This window comes from Artemia sp. Qi Xiang Cuo, chromosome 9 (genome assembly GCF_049724085.1).
Source record: "Artemia sp. Qi Xiang Cuo chromosome 9, ASM4972408v1, whole genome shotgun sequence".
NCBI lineage: Eukaryota > Metazoa > Arthropoda > Branchiopoda > Anostraca > Artemiidae > Artemia > Artemia sp. Qi Xiang Cuo.
The window spans coordinates 66,040,682-66,068,468 of NC_142802.1; the positions used below are offsets into that span (position 1 = coordinate 66,040,682).

Genomic DNA, 27,787 nt, shown 5'->3' on the forward strand with positions numbered 1-27,787 from the left:
TTAGCCGCATGGAGCCGCAGGAAGATGGCCGTGCAACTGTAAAAAAATGAAAGAAGAACAAGAAAGAAAATAGAGAGATTTCAAATCAAGCAAGGGTTTAAGTGAAGATCGGTTAGTTTCCTTAATAAGAGTCCTTGCTTTATCATAAAGTTTTGAAAGTGGCATCAGAGACGAGCGAAAACTTTATATCCAAATATCAGTAGAATATGAAACATAAGACTGGACTAAGCTGTAGAACAAGATTCTAAGAATCGACCCTGGAAATATGTGTTTGAGCTTTCTAAGGACTCCAAGACTCCTGGAGACTTTTATTTTAGTCAGGTCAATATGATGCTTGAAGGAAAGATTTTCGTCAAGCAAGATGCCTAGGAATCGAACATTACATTTATCGGATACATTACATTTCTATCATGGTAATACTGCTGTTCCATCGAACATTCATGTCCTTTGTTATGGATGGACCGAGATTCTTGTCTTGCAGATAGCTTCAACAAAGTCATCGGATTTGGAAGATACTTTCAAGATCAACCAGCATTCAATCCGAATTCGTATTTTACGAGTGCTGCTCCCATCGTCAACGCTTTTCTACAAACGCCTCTTTGTCAGGGTATTGAGTTCTTATTATCACTGTCAAGGTCTATGTCTTTTAAATCCGAGCCTTGAGAAGGGAAGGTCCAAGGTAGTTGGATTTCCGATTCCGCTTTCTTTATTTTTCTAATTGTTAGTTGCAAATCCTCGTTTTACCATCGTTTTGAGGCAATCAGAGTTTTTTTTTTTAGACTGTTTCGTCATGTCATTTATTTATTATTTTAGAGTGTAACATCAATAGTGACATACCTTGCCAACCTAGCCAATCAATTAGAAGAAGAAAATGAGGCTAGTACACCTACAGCTTTTCTAAACGAGATGACTTCTGGTCAAAGACATCCAGGCCATGAGTTCATTGCGAGAAGAGAACGTCCTCGCACACAAGATCTCTTAGACCAGGGGCTTACTGCGAGAAGACAGTCATCAATCAATTCTTTGACCAGTCCATTGGAAGAAGTAAGCAATGCTAGTACACCAATAGATTTTCATCATGAGAATCAATATGAGTTGAACCGAGAATTCATGGGAAGGGGCCGAGACTACTCGTGGCCAGAACGACACCGCAGACAAGCTGCTTTGGACCGAGCCGCTGTGAGAAGAAGAGAACAACGGCACCGCGACTACCAAGGTTAGTTATGATTGTCATTTTTTTTCCACCTTATGCTCAACAGCACCTTATGCCCAAACCCAACAGTTTCATTTGAGATTTATTTTTTCCATGTAGAGGAATGCTGTGTTAAGTTGTTGAGGTATTTATTGATATTGTCAAGTCGACTTTCCGCTTTGGATTTTGATATAATAGGGAAAATTTAAAGAAACGAGAAATTTTCAGAAATCTATCTAGACAAACTTTTTAGTTCATCATACTATTTTTTTTCAGACAAAGATTTGTTTTTATGGTAACCTAATTTAAGGCTAAACCATAAGTTAACTTAGTTATTTTTTATGGTTATAGAAAATTGTTTAAATTTTATTTTTGTTTGACGATATTTAAATAAACTTAGGTTGTGTTTTTCGTGTTTTAACGGATTCAGCGTAGAATTTACCTCATGTTTTATACATTTGCTTGTCAAGCAAGGGTTATCATAGGATTTGAAAGTATCTTCAGCAAGATGTAGCTGAAAACAAGCCATTGATTTCATTTAATTATTTAAAGTAGATTGCAGTTCCCGCTTTTTTGGTTTCAATTTCTTTTGCTTTCTTTTCAGCATTATTGTTATTATTTGTTTGGTTTTAAATGGATATTGTTATTTTCTGATTTTTATCATTTATCTTTTTTAATAGTTTGTTCTTTGTGTCTCGTATTTTATCCCTTTTCCTTTTATCTTCATCATGGAGATACGGAAAGCCTCCCCCCCCCCCCCCAAAAAAAAACGTTAATCAATGGAAAAAATCGACTGTTCCCTTCTTTATTTTATTCCTGACCAATAATGGTAAGACCGGTAATGAGCGGTTAGCTCCTGTGCGGGCTCTAATTTGAAAGAAATGCCAAATAGCTAAGTTAGATAATATCCATGTCTCTTCGCTTTGTTGGCAGATAATGCCTTATCTACTATTATTTGGAAAAAATTACGTTTTCTAAAGAGTTAAAGAGGCTGAGTCACAAGTTCGAACCTTAAAACGTACAGGGATTAGAAGGTACAGTTGGGGGGCTGCCGCCCCCCAAACCTCCCGCTTTCGCAGCCTTTAAATAAAAAAAAAAATTTTTAACTGAAAGTAAGGAGCGACATTAAAAATTAAAACGAACAGAAATTATTCCGTATATGAAAGGGGCTGTGCCCTCCTCAACGCCTCGCTCTTTACGCTAAAGTTTTTTATTGTTTTAAAAAAAGAGTTGTGAGAAAGTCAAACTTTAGCGTAAAGAGCGAGGCGTTGAGGAGGGCACAGCCCCTTTCATATACGGCATAATTTCTGTTCGTTTTAAGTTTTAATGTCGCTCCTTACTTTCAGTTTAAAATTTTTTTTTTATTTAAAGGCTGCGAAAGCGGGGGTTTTGGGGGCGGCAGCCCCCCAACTGTACCTTCTAATCCCTGTAAGTTTCAAGGTTCGAACTTGTGACTCAGCCTCTTTAACGCTTTAGAAAACGTAGTTTTTTTCAAATAATTTCTGCACGTTTTGTACAGTTTATTACTTATTATTGCTTGACTAACTGTTAGATGATTGTGTATTATTCTTTTCTTTCTCGACAGGGTGTTTTAAGGGTCGACCTTGTAACTCAGCCTCTTCAACTCTTTAGAAAACGAAATCTGTTTCAAATAATTTAAAAAAGAAACTGAGTCTCTTTTTTAAACTTTAAATTCAGTATATAAAAAATTTCCTCTGACGGTGAATCGAACCCGGGTCTTCTGCCTGACAGTCAGGAGTATCGACCGCTGTACTAAAGAGACACAATGGTAATTGTTTTTTAGTAAGTGGAATCTATTTTTGACGCAAGCAAATATCCACAAAACTTGATATTTGGTTTTTGGAAAACAGGGAAGGAGTGATCAGATTGAGCTGAAATTTCGAGGATAAGCTCCCAGGCCCAAGGAAAGCTTATCCTCTAAATTTCAGCCCGATCAGACAACGTTAAAGGGGGGCTATAGTGGGAAAAATTAACATGGGCTCTTATAGGAAAACGAGGTTTTTCGTAAATGTAAATTCGGGGGATAATTTTTTCGGTCTAAAAATATCAAAAGGCCCTAACAGGTCAAATGCTTATTCGAATGAGTTCCCAGTCATCCAGATCAGTTGCAAGCCGGGGCTTGTAGGCGTGGCTAAGAAGAAAAAAAAATTTTGAACTTTAAGTGGTTATATTTGGTTTTTGGAATACAGGGATGGGGAGATCGGATTGAGCTGAAATTTGGAGGATGAGCGCCCGGGACCTAGGAAATCTTCAACCCAATTGGACACCGTGACCGGGGGGCTGTGGTTGGAGGTTTGACACGTCCAGCTAACTTTTACCCATGCAAATACCGTCGGAGGGGGGGTGAAATTTTGCCAGTTGCTTAATTTAAGCTTGGGCTACATAATGCGATTGCTGCTGTCTCTCTGCGACCGCTAGGACTGGAAATCGCTTAACATTGTGGTGGGTCGCCTCTTTATAGAGGCACAAGTGTGCCTCCTTGACAATTGTTGTCAACAGTAGTCCGAGTTCAAATTTGACAGCAAAAATAAAAAGTTAGTCTATTTACGACTTGAATGTTTTGCTCACTGAAAGTTGAAACAAGCGAGATATAAAAACGGTAAATAGTCGCCTGAAAACAACGCCTGAAAACAAAGTCGGAGTTAATTTACCTGACTTTTGTCTGCATGCAGACGGCCTAGAGTTCTTCGTGGCTCTGCTGCTCCAGATGGATTAACGTGCTATTACCAGTATGGCTTTGCCAATTTCGGTGTTACCAATTCCTAGAAGGTTCTGTAGGATCATCGTCCACCTGGTCTGAGGTCTGGTCCTTGGGCGATCCCTGGTGATGGAGGGAGCTGTAGACTATTGGGGATAGTGGGGGGAGGGGTAAATCATCTTTACACCCGTCTGGCAATTTGAGTTGAGAAGCGCTCGTGAAAAGTATAGGAGAGAAGTCTTTGTTTGGCAACAAAATAAATGCTTTCAATTCGATAAAATGTTTTTCTGACTTACGCCTATTACGAACAAGAAGATGATCTTTTTTTCAATGGCTGTATCTTTTTCCACCAATCCTTATGTAACTGCTAGGTTTAGGAGAAGCTTCATTTCCTTTGTCAGTGAACATCTCGACAAATGCATTATTTTTTCCCCATCCCCTCCCCTGAGATTTTCTCTAATTTTTTGGGGGTTTTGACTAACATGAATGTTTTGTTTTCGCTGTTTTGGTCTACCTTATATTCTTTTGTTTTTTGCTGTATTCGTAAATGTGACACACATTTTATGTGTCTTTTTTTTTATTTTGTTGTTGACACATTATGTGTGTCTTTTTTTTAGACACATTATATTTTTTTTTTTTATTTTTTTTTTTTGGGCACATTATATTTTTCTTTTTTTTATATTTTTTCTTTCTTTAGACACATTATATGCGTCTAAATTTGACGCATTATATGGGTCAAATTTAGTATGTTGTTGTGTATCAAATACGAAAGGTTGAAGTACAAACTCACCTGATTGTAGCTTTTGATATTTGTTTTCAGATAGTGCTACCTTATAAGTAACACTTACCTAATCTAGTTCCAACGGATTTATTAAAAATACAGATTTTTGTCATCTTATTGCTCAAGTTACCACTGCGCTAATACTACAACGAACCCAAGGATAATATGTATGTTCCACGGTAAAATGCTTTCGCCCCTCTGAAAATTCCTCAAATAACTGGGCCATCTTGTACCTTATCGTACTGTCATTATTATTCGTATTCGTTTAATCAAATAGCTTTCGTAGCAAACAAAAAGGAACGCTAAATTATGCTATTTTTACAGTCATTAAAAAAAAAATATCACTTATTTAATACACTAACAAAATATGGTACGAAGGAATTTGCAAATCTGTTCGTTCGGCACTTGACGGGTTGTAGTCTGTTCTGATGCCTGGTGAGTTTGGGGGTCGGTGCGGTTGGAGGAAGAATTGAGTGAAGAAGCGAAGAAGAAGACTGTAGAATAAACAAGATTATTATCAAGAAAATCGAAATATATTTTCTTGATTATTATCGCTTCTAATCAGTAGTTGTACCAAACCTATCCTGCTCAAGTCATCCTCAGGGCTATACTGTGGTGTTTATCCTTCCCATAGTATAGTGCAGACGGTTTGATATCATCTATTTTCCCTTCTTATTTTAGTTTTATATTTGTGTTTAAAGATTTTTCCAATAGGCAATGTTCAGAAGTCCTCCAAAAAAAAACGTCCCCCCAGATCCCAAATCAAATTCCATAGTTAAAGATACCCATCCTGGCTGGTCAAGCACATTATCTGAAAGTTCTAATGATGGCTCCGATTCGGAGAATAGGACAATGATAACTGTAGGTCCTAATGCAACCATAAATGATGATAATGGGTTTCAAGAGGTCCTCTCTAGAAGCTCTAAAAAAGGAAAAAAATCTCCCCAATTAACAGCAGTTCCCCTCTCCCTGCCCAAGATCCGCCCTCCAAAAACTTACGAATTTACCTTAAAATTACTCCCACTACCCCCTTTGAAATAAAATTGATCACTGCAATAAGAGTTGCAATTTTTAAATTGCTAAAATCAATGTTCTCTCTTAACATTAACCGTGATGGATCTCTGCTTATAGCTGTAGAAGATCAGAAATCAGCAGATACAATAATTAACCTTAAATCCCTTCTGAATATCCCAATTATTGCATCTAATTGGAACCCAAAACACTCACCAACAAAAATTGTAGTTTATAATGTTCCCCCAGAGATATCTACTCAGGAGTTAAAAGAAGGCCTCTCAGATAGGGCTGGAAACACAATCCCAGTTGAGGATGTTACCCAACTTGGAAAACCTAACTCTACTGGCCTAAAAACTAGTAGATCCTTCTTATTCACACTAAAGGATAAAATTGATATCCCAGAAAAATTATTCCTATTTGGGCAAATCAAACCACACAAGGAATACAAACCTAAGCCTATTCAGTGTCAGAAGTGTTTCAAACTGGGACACACGACAAACAAATGCAATGAAATTCTCCAAGAGTGTAGTAATTGTAAATCTTTCCATCCTAAAGAGCTGACAACTTGCAAAAACACCCAGCCTACATGCATCATTTGCAAAGGTCCATATGAATCTACAAATAAATCATTATGCCCTGCATACAAGAAAAGAGCTCTAACACTCCAAATATCAACAGAGAAGGCCATCCCATACCCCTTTGCAGCAATGGAAGCAAATGCTGCCCAACAATACCAAATAAAGCCTGTAATGAAACCAACCAAAACCCCCAAGTCAAATGCCCCAAATGCTTCAAGCACCCCATATAAAACAACATCTTCTAAGCCCCCTAGCTCAAATCCCTATCAGAAGGAATCACCAAGCCAGCAAGCCTTGTTTTCCGGTGAGATGAGGCCAGCCTGGCCCTCCCTCCCAAGAAGAAACAAACCAGAAACACTACCTGGAATCAATCCCTTAACCAACAAACAGGATGCACTACCAAAAATGCAATCCCCAAATATATGCTTATTCATTCTAAACTGTAATGCAGTTCAGGCCATGAACATACATCAACTACAGAAACCAAAAATTATTGCAGAATTGGCAAAAATCTACATCCCAGATGATATGCTCATTCAAGCAAAAAAAGATCTTGCTTTACTTTTAACAAAGCTGAACATGGATACACAGTCATATGAAGAAAAAATCAACAACACAACATTTATCAATACTCCAATGGAACGTAAGATCACTCACAGATAATGAGCTAAATGAACTAATATCATTTATGAATAATAATTCCATTAATATTGCTTGCCTCCAGGAAACTCATTTAACCCAAAATCAACAAATTAAGTCTCTGGGATACACTATCCTGAGAAAGGATAGATCTTCAGAGAGAAAAGGAGGTGGTGTAGCTTTATTAGTTAATAATAATATAAAATTTTATGGCATCAATTTTCCAGATTTTGAAAATGATGTTGATGTAATTGGTATAAGTGTTTGGCTGAATAATTTAAAAACCTACATAATAAGCTTTTATAACCCTAATGGCCAAACTTCAGATGCCAAGGATTTCTTTAATTATATAAATAATTCTAATATGTTAAAAAACATCATTATTTGTGGTGATTTCAATGCCCACAGCCTTTTGTGGGGGAATAAACCAGCAAATAAAGCTGGTAAATTTATTGAGCATATGATTTCAAATAATAATTAATTAGCTGTTGCTACCCCTACAAACCTAAATACATATTTTAACCCCAAAAGTGCCAAATTCTCCACAATTGACCTACAAATTGTGTCTTTAAATTTTTTGAACAAAATTTACATAAATAAAATTGATAGTCTGTGTACAGACCACTTTGCTATAGTTTGCTCCCTAAATGAACCTGCTGAAACTTCTTCTCATACCTCCAAATATATCAACACTAAAGCAAATTGGTCTATTTTCCAAAATAAGCTAAATGATGAAATTACAAGTTTCACCCAAAGTTCATGCATTTCTAACGCAACAGTTGACACACATGCTGAAGCCTTGATATCTTTACTAATAAATACAGCTAATCATGCTATCCCCAGGACAACACCTAAGAAAACATTCCCTAAACAAATTCCTAAAGCATGGTGGACAAATGAGTGCCTAAATAAATGGAAGATAAAAAAGGCAGCTCGGACAGAATTCAAAAAAAAACCAACACCTACTACATATTTAAAAAAATTACAAGAATAATCTAATCTAAAAAGGACTATAATAGATGCTAAAAATAAATACTGGAATAATTTTGCAAATAATCTCTCCAGAGAAACGCATGAGCCAATAATACATAAAGTCATAAGCCACATCTGTGGGAAAAAGACTTCTCCCAACCCACTCCTGTATTAGCTTATACATAATAATACCCATTATGACAATGATTTTGAAAAGGCTAACCTATTTGCAACTCTTTTTGTTAATAAGCTAACGTCAAACAATCAAAGCAATCTGTCCACAATTCCTATGAACCCTAGTTACCAACCACGCCCAGGATCCGAGTACATAACTAATCCATTTTCAATCCAGGAATTGAATAATGCAATACATCATATTAGGTCCAAAACTAGCAGCAGCTATGACAATATACACCCTACATGGATAAAGAATCTCACACCTTCATACAAACAAGAACTGCTAAATTGTTATAATCACGCTTGGGCATCCTCTAGGTTCCCCAATATATGGAAATGTTCGTCCCTCCTACCAATCCTAAAGAAAAATAAACCAAAAGATAACCCTGAGTCTTATAGGCCCATAATGATTACACCTGTGATGGGGAAAATAATGGAGAAAATGATTTATCACAGACTCCTCTGGTTTGTTGAGAAAAATAACATGATCCCACACACTCAAACTGGATTCAGGAAATACCACTCCTCAACAGATGCTTTCATTTTGCTAACAAATGCAATAAATGAATCTTTCTCAAAAAATAATATCCTAGTGGCAGCTTTCCTTGATTTTGAAGGAGCATATGACAATGTGAACCACCAAATCCTTTTAAATAAACTTGCAAACCTTGGAGTACCTCCCAAGCTAGTATCCTTTATTAAATCCTTCATATAAGTGCGAAGTTTCATTGTTTGTGTTGGTTAAGCCTCTTCACCCCAAAAGACAATATCCAAAGGCCTAGCTCAGGGAGCAGTCCTCAGTTGCCTCCTATTTGCCCTATATCTCTGGGACATGAACCTACCCCACACGAATCTACAATATGCTGATGATCTGGTGCTATGGTCATCTGGCAACACCTTTCAGATAGCACAGTCAAATCTGCAAAAGTCACTTTTCCAGTTTGAAAAATTCTCTCAACATTCAGATTTACCCATTGCACCCACCAAGTCAAAAATAATCCAATTTCACAGGAAGCGAAACCATGTTAATGCAAAACTAACTCTAAATAAAACAACTATTCCAGAGGATAATAATATTAATTACCTAGGTCTCATGCTTGACCAAAAACTTAATTTCCACCTCCACATTTCAAACACAATAAAAAAATGTTATAGAAAAGCAAATATACTAAAAAGACTTCTTTCCACACCCTGGGGTTGTAAGGAGAAAACCTTACTCCAGTTTTATAAATCACATATAAGACCCCATATTGACTATGGGCTCATTGTCTATGGTGCATGTGCAAAGACCCAGATGCAAAAAATTGAAACAACACAAAATGATATAATACGTCTCATATTTGGTCTTAGGAAACCCACAAGCACCAAGTTTCTGCTTCTGGAGAGTGGATTAACAACAATAAGGGAGAGACGTAGCTTTCTCTTGATAAAACATCTTACAAAAATTGAATCAAATAGCTCACACACATTACATAATTGGTTAAGAAATCCAGCCATGTATAGAGGTATTGCAGATGAGTATGCCAATATTCAAAAGAAGTTCCCTGTACCAGCAAAGTCTATTGCACCTACTTTCCCCCAATCCCCTCCATGGAATTGGTCATTTCCCATAATAAATACTGAATTTTCAAAATGGAATAAAGATTTAACCCCCATTGCTTTTGTTCAGAAAAAATTTGCAGAACTTAATACAATTACCTATAAAAATCACTTCCAAATATTTGTTGATGGGTCAAAAATGAATAAGAAGATAGGAAGTGGTGCATTCCTTTCTCACCTGAACATTGCAATGGGCGAGAGATTATTTAATAATTTATCTATAATGTCTGCTGAGTTAAATGCCATAATCATGGCATTAGAACACCTTAAGCAAAACCAATCTTTGATTGAAAATTCGAATAATATTATCATTTATTCCGACTCTTTATCAAGCCTTGAGTTGCTGGCCTCAGCTCCTCAATATAAGTTGGACATTGACACTTATCATTGTCTCAGTATTATTGATAATCTTGCTTCAAGTGGCATAAAAACTTACTTTCAGTACATTCCTAGCCACTCTGGCATAAGTGGTAATCATCAGGTTGATGAAATAGCAAAAAATTCTATAAATATTGACCAGCCAAGTGGGAGACCAATCCCAATTAGAGATATTTACCGATGGAGGCTATCAGATATTAATTTTAATCAGATTAATCCTCTCTTTTCCCCCTTTCCCACTAAGAATTTTTCTAAAATTTATCATAGAATTCGTTCTGGAACAAATGGACTAAATTTCCTTGCATTCTCATATAAGCTTTCTAATTCAAGTGGTTCAATTCCCCTGTCCCCTCTTTGCAGGCATTGTAATATGAATAATGAAACAATTGACCATTGCCTATTTGAATGTAATATGCTGACGTCTGCACAACATACCTTGCTTTCTAAACTGTTAAAATACTTCAAACACCACAAAATCCCACTATCAGCCAAGAGCCTAGCCAACTATACCTGCACACAGAGTATAGAAATCGACATCTATCATCTTATATTTGAACTCCTAGAGTCGAAAGATCTGCTGAAAGATATCTGAATATATCTAATAAATATGAGGCAATCAAGCCAGTAGCTCTGTAGCCCACAGAGTGAAGCAAAAGGAAAAGGGCTAAATAGTGTTACTGAAAAGCCCGCCTGCTGTTAAATAGAAGAAGAAGAAGTGACACTAATGAAAACTTGAGCGGTCCAATTTCGATTGCTTGTACCATCACATTTGTTCTCAACTTCAAAGCAGAACTACTCGTATTTAAGCGCTAGTAACGCTATCTAAGGTTCCCAATCGTGTTCTTACTCTCTTTCAATTAGTTCTGATTGACCTTGCTGCTTGCACTGATTGATTATTCATAATGTGCCCTTGCTCCAGGTGTTACTCAGGTTTTTTATTGAAATGAATTTTGTTTTAATTTTAACTGGATTTTCACGTTCAGTGAATTCTTGGCTAGGAGACATCCTTTCAAACTTCACTTTTTTTGTTCAATTTCAAAACGACTTGCCTTTATAACGTTTGCCTTTATAACGTTTATAACGTCTTTATAGCGTGTATTGCCTTTATAACGTTTATAACGTCTTTGCAAAAAAGTGGCAGACTATGTGGGGAAATTGAGTAGAAGAACGTGAAAGTTCTAAAGAATAAAGCAAAAAGTCAAAGAAACCTGGAAATAAAAGGTACATTAAAACAACATTTAACGAAATTATATTTATCTATTATGTATTATCGGTTAAAAACGTTTAATAGAAGTTGCAAAACAATGTGTCGTATATTGCTCCTATTTTAGATTGGGAATGTTCCACCAAAGTTTCTATTTTTTTTAAGCATTAAATTGTAATTGTTGTTCTGAAATTTGTCGAACCTTTCCTAGAATTCATGCAATGCAAAAAAAAACTTTCAATGCTTGTGAATTAAAAAAACTAGAAATATGAAATATAACTAAAAAGATATGTGATATATTTCTATAATTTTATATTCATTAATGTCTATTCATTTTATAAAAAAAAAACAAAAAAAAACTAGAATTATGATAACTTTTATTAGTGCGCAGGGCTGGCGGTTAGGTGGATGTGTCTCAGAAGCATTATTTTTGATCAGGATTTGGTTTTTATAAAAGTTGTAAAACTGCATCATAGGTTAATGTGCTTTTATTATGGCCGTGGTTTAGAGTTAAAGAAATGAGTTTCGGTTCAAGTAGAAGAAGTTGTGCGAATCATTCCGATGTGTATTCCTACATATGAGGAGAATTTACTTTTAAAGAAAACAGTAAACCTATTATTAACTTTGTAAAGAAATCATATCTTTGGTATTTTGGTGCGAACTTGGTGAGCACAAAACTTTTTCCAACTGATATCTAGGTTTTAACTTTTTGGTGAATTTTTAGCATTTTCATTGTTGCCACCGCCGCCTCCACCCTCCTTGCCTCCCTTTAACAGCATTTTGGAGCACTCTGAACCTCAAAGGAGGAGTTTCAACAGCTTTTCTGAGAATACAGTCCATATGCATGATCTACCAGAAATTCGCCGCAGCTTAAGAGAGTACTCCGAAAGTCAACGAGGAAGCTCTCACAGCTCTTCTGATCAAACTCAACTGCAAAGGCTGCTTCAAAGTCGTCGCCGATTAAGAGAGAGCATGAATGAAGCTCGTCGCTCGTATCGTAGGGCTCGCAGGGATGAGGATCGTCGTCTTAACAACAGAATAGAGCCTAATGTAAGTACTCTGTATTCATGGGCCGTTTTAGGGGAGGGACAGAGGGAGCACTTTCCCCCGACGCAGAAATTTAGGGGTGCAAAATTTCAGATAAATAATCTAATGGTTATAATGATTTTGTAATTTTAGAAACTATCAATAAAGTAGAGTGCATAGTTAATGAACGAAAATAATTAATAAACTATTAATTAATAAAATAAAAATAAATTAAAATTCAAAAATAATTGGATAATAATAGTTAAAATGTTTAATAAAAACCAAATAATTAACTGGGAATTATATTTGACAGGGGAAGGGGGGCACTAATCAAAATTTTGCCCCGGTTGCAAGAGAGGCCAGAACCGCCAAAGTCTGTTTTGTAACCGGATGTCTTTGTTTGTGGTATCGACTGGGGTAATGGTAAAATTCTGATAAAAAGTTCTATAAATTCGGGTAAAATTTTGTATTAAATTTTAGCCTATCTTTATGTTTCCGTACATAAGCTTCTTAATGTACACGTTTTAGGCTTAGAAGGGTAGTCGGGTCAATCGACCTTCTTCTAAAAAGGCTAATGAGATAAGAACGGTAGAAATCGTCTCAATTTAGTTTTGGTTTTGCATATCCAAAACTATGATTTATTGAGATAGGCCTCTTCTCATTTGTATTTTTTGAAAAGATAATTTCTGCCAGAAAGCTTAAAAAAAGAGAACAATTGAATCAGATTCAGTTGTAAAGGGTATTTGAGTTATTTTTGAAATCAGGTAGAAAATTTTACTGCTAAAATATTTTTTCCATTAAACCGAAGAAGATAAACCGAAGAAAGAGTAATTTTCACTGAAAGGGCACAATAGTTTTGTTAATGTAAATTTTGTTAAACTAGCATTTACCTTATATATTAGCCTAGCTTTGACTTTTCTATAATCAGTTAAAGTTGTTTTAATAAAGGGATCTCCGTACTTTCAAAAATTTTTGACTGGACTAACAAAGAAAAACTGTAATATTTAATCCAAATTCACGTTTTTATATTGGAATTTTTGTGTTTCTGATGGTAGTAGTTTTTAGTTTCTTTAGGTATCATTATGTATGGCCTTTTCGTCCTTAATCTTAGCCTAACGTGCAAAGTTAGGGGTATTAATATGCCACGGATTAACTGATCAGCACAAAACTTTTGTTGAGAAATAAAATGAATGTTTTTGAGGACTCTAATCATGTAAATAATCTTTGTCCATCATATAATATGTCATGTAATGATTATAATTATTCATATAATAATTATAATTGTATCAATTGAATCATAATTATTATTCATATAATAATTATAATTGTATCATAGTCCACGGTAATTATAATCGTATTAATTGTATCATAATTATAATGTAATAATTATAATTGTATCATAGTCCACGATATTTATAATCATATCAATTGTATCATAATTATAATTTAATAATTATAATTGTATCATAGTCCCCGCAATAGTGTCAACTTATTTGGCAGCGATTTGTCATCCATGCATTATTCTTTTGTTTTTTTCTTTTTTATCAAACTTCCGATTTACAACGGATGGTCGTGGAAACTGTGGGAGAAGGCCTATTCAGTTGCAAATTAAAAGTTACAGGAGCCACTTTAAGGCTTGAACCCTGGCAACCTCCTATCTTATGTGCCTCGGAGGACCCCCTCAGCCTCGTATGGATTTAGAACAAAGTTTCAGGATGGCTATTTTAATCAGGACTGTCAGAATATCCAAAAAAGCTGCCTCTGGGGTACCTGATACTTGTAGTTCCCTGAATAAGGGTCCAAAATTATGTAAAATAGAGGTTTACTAGATGTATTTTAATTGAAAGATGAACATGCTAGACCCCGTATATACAGTCCGTTTTTCACAAGTACTCTTTAACTTTCACCAAAAAGGGTTTTAAGGGTTCCTGGGATCGCTGGTTGCAAATCTCATGTTTATACTTCCATAAAAAAATAAATAAATAAATTATAATAATAATAAAAAGGTAAGCCAACATATGTTGTACGAGTAAATACGTATTGTATTTTGCAAAACTGGTACTTGCTGATTTCTGAGTTTGCTAATTGTAGATTAATTCTAGTTAAAATGAAAACACGTTTAGTACGTATTTCACTGCTGGAGTATATTTTAGAACTTATCGAGAAATGTTAGTCTGGATAATTTGAGACTCAAAGTATGACAGTGGGCCTGTGCCTCCTCCAGCAGCTCCAAATTTGCTTGCATAGACATATTGTAAATATTTTGACTCCTTATAATTTAGAGATTATTTTATATGACCCTAAATTATTAAATTCTAACCATTAAAAGTCATTAAAATTGCTGTATGACCGTCTTTTGTATGACCCTAAAATGCTGTATGACCCTAAGTTATTAAATGCTAACAATTAAAAGACGTTAAAATTGCTGTATGACCCTAAAATGATGTATGACCCTAAATTATTAAAAGCTAACAATTAAAAGTCATTAAAATTGCTGTATGACCGTCTTTTGTATGACCCTTAATTATTAAATGCTAACAATTAACCGTCATTAAAATTGCTGTATGACCGTATGGTGTATGGTGCTGTCTGGTGCGGTCCGGTGTATGGTGCAGTCATTAGAATTGCTGTATGGTGTGTCTTTAAACAAAAACATACCACATGCATATCTCACTGATGACACTTGATTTGTACTAATGTTGGTATTAAAGGGTTTTCATGCGTGTTGGTTACAAATCTAAGGCTAATTCTGCGATAAAGAAGTAGAATATCAGAGCACATGAGGTACATGTTTCACAAATAACGCTTTATTTTAGCACAACTTTGTATTTAGTGATTACCAAATTTGTTGATAGAACTATCATTTGCACAGGACACAACTACTGGGTGCCGCAAAAATATTGCCAGTATAGGGTGCCAGTATAGTGCCAAGGGGACTAGTTGCCCTCAAATCACTTTCGACTATTAAAAAGGGCATCAGCCCTTTCTATTTTCAATGGAATGAAAATATTTTATAGGGTTAGTTTAATTGTTACTAGTAGGGCTTATTTTGGTAGTAAAATTTAATTAAGGAATTATGAACTTGTTTATTGATTTTTTTAAAAACAGATTTTTTTATTTATTTTTTTTTATATTAAAAACAGACACAGTGTTTATAAATTTTTTAAGGATGTGCATTTATAACTTGAAGCGAACATTAATTCCTATGAAGAAATAAAACATAAAACGGACAGAAATGAAACAAAATTTTGACTAAACATTATTTGCTTTAATTCATGTAATTTTCTCAGTATATCAAGAGGCTATAAAATAGAGCTTATTAAGTCGTTTATTGTCAATACCATAAAAACTAGATGGAACATGGGTGTTTGCTCGGGAGAGGGACAGACCGGCCCCTTGTACGGGTAGGGAGATTTCTTGAATAACGGGTAGAGGAGTACTCTGAAAGTACGGGTAGGGAGATTGATTTATTTTGATGTTTCTACAAGGATAAAAGAAAAAATGACAGTTTTTATTCATAAATTAAATAAAAAAACAAGTTTTTTTAACTGAAAGTAAGGAGCAACATTAAAACTTAAAACGAAGAGAAATTATTCCGTATATGAAAGGGGCTGTCCTTTCTTCAACGCCTCGCTCTTTACGCTAAAGTTTGACTCTGTCTCACGGCTTTGTTTTTTAAAACAATAAAAACTTTAGCGTAAAGAGCGAGGCGTTGAGAAGGGGACAGCCCCTTTCATATACGGAATAATTTTATGTTCGTTTTAAGTTTTAATGTTGCTCCTTACTTTCAGTTAAAAAACTTGTTTTTCTAAATTTAATTTTTGAACGTTTTTGAAATTAATGCAGGTTTTGATTTTGGCTCACCGTACACGAATAATTAAAACCAAATTTGCGTACTAATTTTACTTTTATTTGATTAAATGGCTTTCTCGAAAGTTGTTTAATTTTATTTACGAACGTTTTTATTATTAATAAATATACGTAACTTACGAATTAACATACGTAACGAACTTCTATATTCATATACTTTTAATACGTATATTAGGGGGTTCGCCCCCTAGTCAATACCTCGCTCTTTACGTTAAAGTTCGAATTTTGTTCCGATTCTTTAAAAATGACCCCTTAATCACAAAGGCCGTTTATTATAATAAATAGCTCTTATGAAAGTACTAAAAAATCTTTGGCTTAAAGAGCGAGGTATTGACTAGGGGGCGAACCCAATCATATACGTAGTAATTTCTGTTCGTTTTAAGTTTCATGTTGCTCCTTACTTTCAGTTGAAAAACTTGTTTTTTTTAAAATTGAATTTCTGATCTTTTTTTAAATAATGCTGGGAAATCCGGCGCCCCGTTCATAGCAATGTCCCTTCGCCCATGAAAACTTCCTCCAAGGAAGGATCCTCCCACATACCCCCCGACCCCCCCCCCCTCCCACTACCAAAAAAAATCCACCCTTAAAACGTCTGTATACTTCCCAATAACCAATGCCATATGTAAACATTGGGTAAAGTTCATAACTTTCGGCCCTCTCCACGGGGACTTTGGGGTTTAAGTTATCTTAAAAGACCTAGTTATTATATTTTCGACCATGCTGAACAAAATGACTATCTAAAAATTTTGATCGGGTGACTTTGGGAAAAAAATGAGCTTTGGAGGGTGCCTAGTTGCCCTCCATTTTTGGTCACTTAAAAAGGGCACTAGAACTTTCAATTTCCGTTTGAATGAGCCCTCCCACGATATTCTAGGGCCACTGGGTCGATACGATCTCCCCTGAAAAAAAAAACAACAAAAAACAAAAAACCGATAAATTCGCATCCCTGACCTTTCTTGTGGCAAAAAATACAAAATTCCACATTTTTGCAGATAGGAGCTTGAAACCTCTACATTACGGTTTTCTGATATGCTAAATCTGACGGTGTGATTTTCATTAAGGTTCTATAACTTTTAGGGTTTTTTCCCCCTTTTTCGAAAATAAGGCATATTTTCTCAGGCGCGTTACTTTTGATGGGTAAGACTAAACTTGATGAAACTTATATATTTGATATAAGCATTAAAATCTGATCCTTTTGATGTATCTAATGGTATCAAAACTCCGTTTTTTAGAGTTCGGTTACTATTGAGCCGGGTCGCTCCTTATTTACAGTTTGTTACCACGAACTGTTTGACAAAATCGAGCAAAAGAAAACGTGTTGAAAAGTTACCTGCTAATTGCTATGTTAGAATTAAAATCTGTATTGTCTTTGTCATTTCTATGCTGTGTTCGTTTTATGTGGATAATTGATTTGACAACAATGCCACTCAATCTTTAGTTGAAGAAAATTCGAAAATGATTTGGCCGGTTGAATAGATTTAATTGTTTTCAGGAAACAGGAGACAACAGAGAAGCATTCAGACCTGATGAGGAAACGGTCAACCGCGATGGAGCTTCTACAGAGGAGCATCAGGAAACCCAATCAGAATCACGTAAATATATTTACTTCTAGAAAATAAAACCTTTTGTTGACTGGAGGAGGTGAAGAGGGGGGAGGGGGCGAATCTTTAATTTATGATGATCTTTAGTTTTTGAGGGTATGCCTTCTATTCAAAAATTCTGTCTCTCTTTCGTGTGTGGGGTAGATCAACCCCGGAAGCCTTAGTGATCAAAGAATTTTTAATTATGACGAGGCTTGATTTTTAGCTCTTAAGAGAAGGAATGGCATGGGGTTACTAGCTAAATACTCACCTCACCCTCTCTACTGTCTATTTTCAGAATTTCAGGAAACTAAGTGAAGTTGCTTATTTTCCTATTGAAATACAGACTTTAACCCCTATTGCAATGAGATGCATCGAATGCCCACCACCTCTCGTATGCCTACACCATCGTATGCCCACCACCTCTCGTATGCCCAGACTATCGCCTCCCCACCACCTCTCGTATGCCCACACCATCGTATGCCCACCACCTTTCGTATGCCTACACCATCGTATGCCCACCACCTCTCGTATGCCCACCACCTCTCGTATGCCCACCACCTCTTGTATGCATACACCATCGTATGCCCACCACATCCCGTATGCCCACACCATCGTATGCCCACCACCTCTCGTATGCCTACACCATCGTATGCCCACACCATCGCATGCCCACCACCTCTCGTATGCCCACACCATCGTATGCCCACCACGCAATGAAATGCCCACCACCTCTTGTACATGATGTTTGTTTAAATTCAAAAGGTGTTGCCAGTTTCCTCTAGATCAATCCTCTTCACCTCTAACCTCCCAAAACGTTTGTTTTTAGTTTTCTTACATTATTTTTGAGTCTTTTTTCAAATTTCTCTTTGTGTTTAAGTTTATTTTCAGGCTCTTGAGAATACAGGTTTATACCATCACCTGAAAATATTTCAGATATCACATCTTACATTTTTTGCTTAGAAGTCAGTTTAACAAGCTCCATACCAAAAAATACTTAAATTCACTATACATAATATAAAATTATATAATGTATATAAAATATATATAAAATTCACTATACTCAGAACCACAAGAAAAAGAAAAAAAGATCTGGAAGATTTTCTTCACAGGTTTAGTAGTAAACTAGGTACTTGCGTGTTATAGCGATCATACCAAAGAAGTGACGTTAGGTTAATCATAATGAAATGTACATAAAACATGATGAAAATGTAGTAATTTAGTTACAAAGTTATGGAAACTACAACAGAGAATTATGGAAGGCAGGCCGCCCAGAACGATTATATTAAATACCTAACCAACTCTATATATTAAATACTTAATTAAAATATACCTTTATAGTAGTTTATCTCACTGAGACTAAGTTAATTATCTCTGAATGCAGACCGAGAAACCGGTTTTACTCAGATCATGAGCAACAGTGTGGTTGTTATAACACGTAAGAACCGTAAACTATAATACAAAACACGGCATGAGTCTTTTTTTTCGTTGCTTGTTTTAGAGAATTAATCGACTTTGCAACGTAGCCGCTTGGTTGTTCCTTCCTATTTGGGTCTTTGGCGCTAAGCTTCGAGCTTTTCTCCCCTATGCCTCTTGGGGAAATGGGACTTCCAGTGCGCTTAAGACCCGAGAGCGAAATTGTCCTGCTGCACGAAAACTTATTCTGAAGATACGCAATTTGATATTTTGAACGCTTCTTTAGGACGCTCCATAGTCCAAACTAGCAAAATTGTATCAGATAAAGTTTTCTTCGTCTATTTATGGTAGCAAAAATAAATAAGCAAGATTTGATAATATCGCTCTCAAGAAAAGAACTGACGTGTCAATTAGAATAAAGCCAAATTTTCTGGTACTAAGCAACATAAGGTAGTACAGATACCCCGCAGAAATTAGTCAAAAGAGCCAAAAAATTATAATGAATGACAAAAGATATCCAAAACTTCGCTTGTCGGCATATTTTCCTAAATTGCTGCCAAATTGTTTTTAAGATATTTATATTATTATAAACATAATTATAGTACTAACAATAATTAGCAAATGAGAAACCCAATTGCAAATATTGGAAAGTTTAAATATTCCAGTATGACCTATAGGTTCATGTATATATGATTAGTTGCCTAAAGAGGTCGAAGAAACATGTTGCCTAAGAGATTAAGATGTTTTTTGAAAATGATATGTTATGATCTAGGTCATGTAACTCAAATGGCCAGTTTAGCTATGAACTAAAACTCTTACTTTACGGTAGAAACCAATGAATATGACAGTTTAGTAGAAGAAATGGTTTGAATTTTGGCCTTAGGGATAATGGGACATTAGAGTTATTAGGATTATAGGATATGAGGGAGTAGGATATAGGGAACAATGAACTAAATAATTAAATTCTTAAAGATAAAGCGTTTCAATTTGGGATCCCTTGTACACTTAATTCTACATTTCGATAATATTATGCTCTCTATTAGGGAATGGCAACATTTTATTAGTCTAGGGCTTCGTATAGAGCTCAAATGAATTATCAGTCTTGTTTTTCTCTTCACGTGGAAGTTACCTATGTTGATGTCCGCTTTAAGGGACAAGTTCACTGGCAATAGCTAAGTAAAAATTGGCACTGATTAGTTCCTTATCTTTTCACTGAAGATGAAGTAGGAATTACGGATTATTATGAGAAAGACTAAAGGACAAGTATTAGGAATTACGAGTAAAATATGTTGCAATAATATTTATCCTATGATTTGAAAACTCGATCTTACTTACTTAGTTCCTCCCCCGTCGGCTGCCGCATAAGGTGGCAACGATTCCTGCATGACGACCTCTGAAGAGCCTACGGCCACAGGCCTTCCAAGCACATTGCCACCAGTGTGGCGTCCTTCTCTCGGCATCCGACAAGCGTCGCTTTCTGCCGTCCATGCCATCTAATGTCTAGGGGAACTATCTTGATATTACAATATTACTTATTTAAAAGAGCAAGACCACTTAAAAATAAATCGGGATTGGTTGTATCAGGCTCAGATGCAGTTTGAATAATGCGAGTTTAGCGTAGGATTCTCTCGACAGAAGAGACAGCCACGTTGAGGAAATAAAAGCGAAAATAAAAAATTCTAGGACCAGTAGTTGTTCCCGAATGTTTTATACGAGAGCTCTATGGCCCCCGATTGGGGGAAAAAAATTAAGGGAAAATAAGGGAAGAAAACCATGCAAAGCGACCATACACGACTTATTTCTAATCAACTCGACAGATGAGTAAGACTTCATACAAGCCTTCAACAGAAATGTGTTTCAGGAAAAATAGAACTTAAATAAAATTTTATCCGAAACAGACGAAAACTGAATACTTGAGAAGCCCAAGGACGTCGAAACAACACGAGATAAATTGCAGCCAGTTAACAGAGGGAAGATGTAAATATTGTTTGGCCAAGACCTCTCTTCAGCCGTCCTCAGTGCTGGAAAAAGAATAGAAAATATAGTTAAAACCGCAAAATACACTATAGAAGGAGACACCTTAAAAAAATAATCTAAAACCAGAATTAAAAGCTTTATTCGCTTCTTCTTTTAATTGCTCTTTTTTCGCTGGCTGTGGTACACCTTATTTTTCTTTACTTTTCCCGCGTTTTTATTTCGTTAATCCGCACAAAAAATATTTTTTACTGCCTTTCCTCTAAGGACTGTAGTCAAATTAGAACACAAAAACCACGAATGCGTAAAAACCTTAATTCTTAGCTGGATGAACAGAAAAAATAACTTATGCTAGAATTTTGGTGAATTTCGAGAAACAGTTTTGGTAGATTTGTGGTAAAAACTAGAAATTGGAAATATCTGTATCCGAAACAGAACCAATTCAAATATTCATCAACAAGACCGCATCTTTTCGATGCCTTTTTCAAAAGATTGTTGTATAATTAGTGTTGTATTATACCCAAGACTAGCGTAAAAGCCTGCATTCTCATTTTAATAAACGGTAAAAACACTTCCTGGACTTTTGTAAATTTTTAACAACAATTTTGGTATATTTGTGGCAAAACGATCTTAAAAGATGAACTGTATCTGAAACAGAAGCAAACCAATATTTACCCACACAAAGATGCAATTTTTTCTACCTTTTTCTTCGCGAATGTAGTAAAATTAGCAAATCAAAATGCACTAATCTTAATGCTCAAAACTAACCTAAAAGCCTTCAGTTTTAATTTAGCGAACAGAAAGAAACCCTGCCTTAACTTTTGGTAAATTTGAACAGCCATTTTGGCAAGTTTATGCCAAACATATTTTTTTTTTTTTTTTTAAAGAAAATTTAAGAAAAGGAAAAAATGAAAATCCGACCGCCAAAGTAAAATTTAACTCGTATTGTAACATAACTCTGGTATATTAAGAAACCTCAATTCTTAGTTTAATGAGCAAAAATAGACTCGTCTTAGAGTTTAGTTTAATTTGAAACACCAATTTTGGTAAATTTATGGTAAAACTGCAACTTCTGTTTTTACCATAATACAAATCTATAGAATTAAATCCTGTTGCTAAAGCAAAATTTAACTAATATACCTAGCTTTGATATATAAAACAATTTTTCGCACTTAGTTTAATGAACAGAGAAACACTCATTCTGGAGTTGCGGTAAATTTTGATCAGGGATTTTGGCAACTTTGTAATATAGATGCAACTTTTTTTACCATAACGGATATTTTACAAAATTAAATCTGGCCTCAGAAGCAAAATTCAGCTCTTATTATAATCAAGCTTTAATATAACAAAATATCTCATTCTTAGTTTACTAAACAGACAAAACACTTGCTAGAGTTTAATAGAGCTAAAGTTTAAAAAATATAACTTTTTTTTTAATTAAATCTGGCTTCAAAAGCAAAATTCGACTCATATTATAACGCAGCTTTAATGTACAAAAAACCTTCGTTCTGGATTTGATGAACAGAAAGAAACTGATCCTAGAGTCTTGGTTAATTTTGAACTGCGATTTTGGTAATTTTGTGACAAAGTATTTTTTTTTTTTTTTTACCATAGCATATATTCTACAAAATGAATTCCGGCTGTCCAATCAAAATTTGACTAATATTGTAAACTAGCTTTAATATATTATGGTAGTGCTACAGACTTCATTTTTCTTAATTTCTAGCACTACCCTTAGCAGTGAGACAAGCGATCGAAAGGGGTATATCAAGAGTACTAAGAACTTTCGAAGAATGCTTATCTGCTGTTTTTCAGCTGGATGAAGTTCATCGTCTGAATTCTACCATTTCCCTAGATAACATTTTTGACATGATTGATACTCTTCAGACATTAGTGTTAGACTTCGTTGAGTGCAATGGAAGATCTTCTAATGCTCTTCCAGAGGTAAGAACTGCTTAATTATGTTAAGAAATTGCTCTGCTCTTGCATGCGATAGGGGAACAAATGACCCAAATTGGTGAATCAAGTTATATATGTATTATGAGTTAAATTATTCATGCTTAGTTGATTAATGATATCTCTTACATAAAAGACTCTGACTTTTACTCCGTTCTGCCTCTTATTTCTATTGCTTTCATACTGGCTAATTTCACGTTTCCAGTTGGCATTTTCCGGAAAACTCTGAAGTATATCAACCAATGAAATTACCGAAAATACTTTTCTCACAGTTTCATTGGTTGATTTACTTTCTAGCGTGTCCGTTAAACACCACACCCTCCTTAGTAACGTAAAATTACTTTCGATTTAAGGATTGTTTTAACAGACCAATTCACATTTCCCGTTAAGTAGTTTAAGTTTAAGTGAAATACTTCTCAATTTAGTCTTTCGCGTGAAAATTGAAATTCATTGTTTGCAATAATCTCGTGCAAGATATTAGTTTCGAACGTAGACCTCTAATACTTTAAACGTCATTCTTCTCCTTCTTGTCTACACATTCTTTCTTTCGCGTTGCCATACAGTAGGTTAAATATGTAAAATCTATAATGGATTAGCTAAAAATAATCCAGCAATCAAAGCAGGCTCAAATTTCAAAATTTTGCGCATTTTTTTGTTCTTGCTGATTTCAAACTTAACTTAGTTTTTTTTTTTATATCTAGCTTACATTTTCTTATTACCATTTTATTTTAGCACATTTTAATTTAATCTATTTTTATTGGTTTATTTACTTTTAATTATACAGCAAGGTTGATTTCAACCAAAATTGCGAGGATGTTCAACAAAACTTTTTGTGCAGCCCAGACAACTCGAGGTCTGAAACCATTTGCCATATGAAATTTTTACAGATTGCTATTGAGTCCACCATTTTGTATGCAATACCTGTATGGGTGTCTGCGCTGAATAAAAAGAATATTGTGATAAAGCTTGTTTGTGTTCTGAGAATTTCTGTGGGTTTTATCCTCAAAGCCTTTCAGTCCGTAAAAATGGAGTTATAAAGGCTTTCGCAAGACGCCTTCCCATCGATCTTAAAGCCTAAGAGATAGCACAACTATCTCCTGACAGTAGAACCGTCAAAAAGACAGTAGAACCGTCAAAAAGACAGTAGAACCGTCAAAAAGACAGCAGAACCGTCAAAAAGACAGTAGAACCGTCAAAAAGACAGTAGAACCGTCACAAAGACAGTAGAACCGTCAAAAAGACAGTAGAACCGTCAAAATTTATTCACTACATTTTTACAAGAGATTCTTTATATCCATTTTGAGGGAGGAAACAATTTACTCCATAATATCTCTTTATTTTAAGATTTTTTTTTTAGACTAAGCGTTAAAACAGGTTCTAAGGTCTGGTAGCCCTTATTTATTTATACCTAAGGAAAGGAAGACCTTGATTATTTGCCTCTTTTAGAAAAAGAGGTTTTGCAAAAACCTATGTATGAAGTAGTTTGAGTTGTTCTCACAAGCTAATAAGCTCTAAAGCCTTCGTATATTAGGTTGGGAAGAAATTCCTTCCCTAGTTTTCTGGCGGAAAATCCTACTAATTGGCCTCATTGCGGTGGAGAGGGGAAACGGCACTATTGTTTTAAGAACACCCTAGACGATGAATCATTTTGAACAAAAGCCTCCGTCAATCAATTGATTAGAGCATGATTGACCGTCTAGGAACCGATTGAGTCTTTCAAACTTTCTATCAGTCACCATTAACGCTTGACTGAAGTGTTAAAGAGGTTCCTAGACGGTGAATCATGCTTTAATCAATCGATTGACGGAACCTTTTGATCAAAATGATTGACCGTCAAGGTGTCCTTTAGGCTTACACGTAGAAGGTGCCAGTAAGCTGGGGACTTGCTGGTAAAACAAATTCCCATGAAACGTCAATGACTGTGACAAATTTTAATATTCCAGATAATGCTAGGGCGTCAATGTTAGGTGACGCGCTCTCTTTAGGGAAGGTGACGGGAGTCAAAAATTTACGAGATAGTAAAATCCCCAGGTAGTAAAATCCATGTGAAAATTGGATAATGGAATGTTCGATCAATAAAAGCTGAAGCAACCAAGTTAATGGTTGCGAATGAGACGCAGAAGTATGGAATTGACTTTCTATGTTTCTCTGAAACTTGGATCTCTGATTGTGGTGCATCGAATGTTAGAAGCCTAACAAATGAGCCATATTACTCAGGAGTAAATGGCAATTTGCATGGAGTTGGATTTCTTTTTTCTGTTGCGGCAAATCGTGCCCTTATTGCGTGAGAACCAGTATCTCCAAGAGCTGCTAGAGCAAAGACTAACCTAGAGAAAGACTAACCTTAATGTCATTGCTGCATATGCCCGACCTTTAATGGAACTGATAAAGCAAAGTCTATTTTTTGTGACGACCTGAAAAGACATCTGGCGCAAGTTCCGTCCCGAGAATTCATTCGTAAAACGATGTTCCAGTACAAAAAAGCCATATGATTACTTGGTACTCCAATGATGGAGTTACTAAGGCCCAGATAGATTATATACTTGCCATGCCTAGATTTAAAAGCTCTGTCCTGGATTTCCGATGATATCTTGGTGCTGGAACAGGCTCTAGATCTGGTTCAGTTCATAAACTGATAATCACTAGAATTTGACTTCGGTTATCCACTAAGTATAGAAGCAATTTACCCCCCTCCCCTCAGAAACCAAGGTGTAAAAACCCCAGAAACCATGGCTGTATTCCGCCTGGCCTTGAGAACCAGGTTCAACCTCATCTCCACATCTAGTAATGAACAAAACCCCAAGGTGCTTCTCGGTGTATGTGTAGAGAGAGAATGGAAGCAGTTTACTGCAACAATGCAGAAGTTAACGAGACAAGGCCGTGGTGGATAAAAACCAAAAGGAAATACTGGATCAGCAAAAAACCCCACCAAGTATCAAGTTAGCTTACAAGTATCCGGCATAGTGCTCTCATACAGAGCGTAGGAAGCGAAGAGCAGAGGTTAAAAAATCATCCAGAATAGACTGGCGAAACTAGTGGACGGAAATGGCAAATTTCATGGAGACAGCGTCGAAGACATACAACACTCGAAAGATCTACCAATTGTTAAATCTCGTTACCGGGAGGAAGCAACAGGTCTCTGAGACTATCCGCTTGAAGGATGGGTAGACCATAAAGGATCTAGCTACGATAATATCAATACAGAATGGATATTTAATAGAAATCCTAGAATTCCTAAGGATTTTTTTCTTATTTTCTAGCTCATCCCATCACCCGCACATAACCCCAAGCCTCCCTCCAGGAATCCTCCGAGCACCTTATGTAGTCTGTCTTGAACCCCCCTATATTGATGAGATAAGAAAAGCCATTCGGTCACTGAAAAAGCACAAGTCTCCTGGTAAAGACGGTGTACCTCCAGCACTATATAAAGCTGGCGATGAGATTGTCGCAGCTCGACTCAAACCGCTGTTTGACAAAATTTGGACAAAAAGAATTTTCCAATTTTCAAAAAAAGAATTTTCCAAAAAAAGAATTTCCAAAAATAGGATTTTCCGAATGATTGGAAAGTTTCAGTCCTCCCTTCTCTCTTCAAAAAAGGTGACAAGTCAGAGTCTAAGATTTGCCGTGGCATCGCTCTTGCAATCATTGCGGCAAAATTGTTTCCCACTCTTCTTTTGAATGGGAAGTTCCAGATCCAGAGGTCAGTGACAACTTAAGTATCATTAGTAACTCGGTTCCTGAAGTCAAATCAGGGAAGAATTCTGTGGCCTGCCGATTTCACTTGGCCAACAAGTGTATAAAAAAGAGCGATTGTACCTTTTTTCACCCTTGTATGTCCTTTTTAATTACTGGTCACAGTAACGACAATTATTGCTCACTTCTCCATTCCAAACTCTGACATGAATTTTAAAGCGGCCTATGTTTTGAAACTAAGTGCATGTTATTACATTTGAAAAGCAGTGATTATTATGCTATAGCCAGGCGTAGTAAATGTTTAATATGAAAATAGTTACAAGTTCTCATACCCACAAGCGGAGCCCCCTTCATTCGATTAGTAAAAGTAGCTCACCAGCGCATACTCTTCCATTTTTATCACAAATCTACCCTGCTCACTAAAAAAACTTCCACCTTTACCACCCAGCAAAAAAACTCCATTTCCCCAGCAAAATCCCTTCCCTCTTAACGCTCCAGTTAACCCCTCCCAAGTTGATAACCCCTCCCTAGTTGATCCCCCTGAAAATACTACCGTCTTATATCCCTCCCAAATATTATCAGACAAGAGTAACCCAGGTTTAAAAGATCTGGCCCCTTTCTCCCAAACCCCCCTTACTCCAACCCACCCATGAGTCCCTACTTCTCCATATCAAAGTCTCATATCACCAGCCCCAAGAGTTATAGTCTCTACCCCCAAACTTATTAATAAATGCTAAAAATCCATCCCTTAACCCCCAGCCCCAAATTGAAAAAATATCTCGGTATGCTAATCGGTTCAAGTTTCCTAAGTTCCTACTTACCAATGCCGAGAGCCTAAACTTCGAAAAATCAACCGTACTTGAGGGTATTATCACTGAAATTGAGAATAATAATGTCATAGCTGTAACAGAGGTTCAGGCACAAAACCCTGAATTTCTTAAAATAAAAAATGACTCCCAGTTCATTAAGCTTCGCCCTTCCGACCACCCTCTCAGAAAAAAAGGGAGAGATACTTTGTT

General features: G+C 35.9%; 1 protein-coding gene across 1 annotated transcript in view; it reads left to right on the forward strand.

Moving 5' to 3' along the window:
* Positions 1–27,787, forward strand: part of LOC148948955 (uncharacterized) — a 76,276-nt gene that overhangs the window by 23,946 nt on the left and 24,543 nt on the right. Inside the window, exons 6-9 of the mRNA XM_089095068.1 lie at positions 814–1,216; positions 11,978–12,303; positions 17,642–17,741; positions 22,846–23,063. Of these exons, the coding sequence (XP_088951194.1) occupies positions 814–1,216; positions 11,978–12,303; positions 17,642–17,741; positions 22,846–23,063 (1,047 nt within the window). The remainder of the gene's footprint in view (positions 1–813; positions 1,217–11,977; positions 12,304–17,641; positions 17,742–22,845; positions 23,064–27,787) is intronic.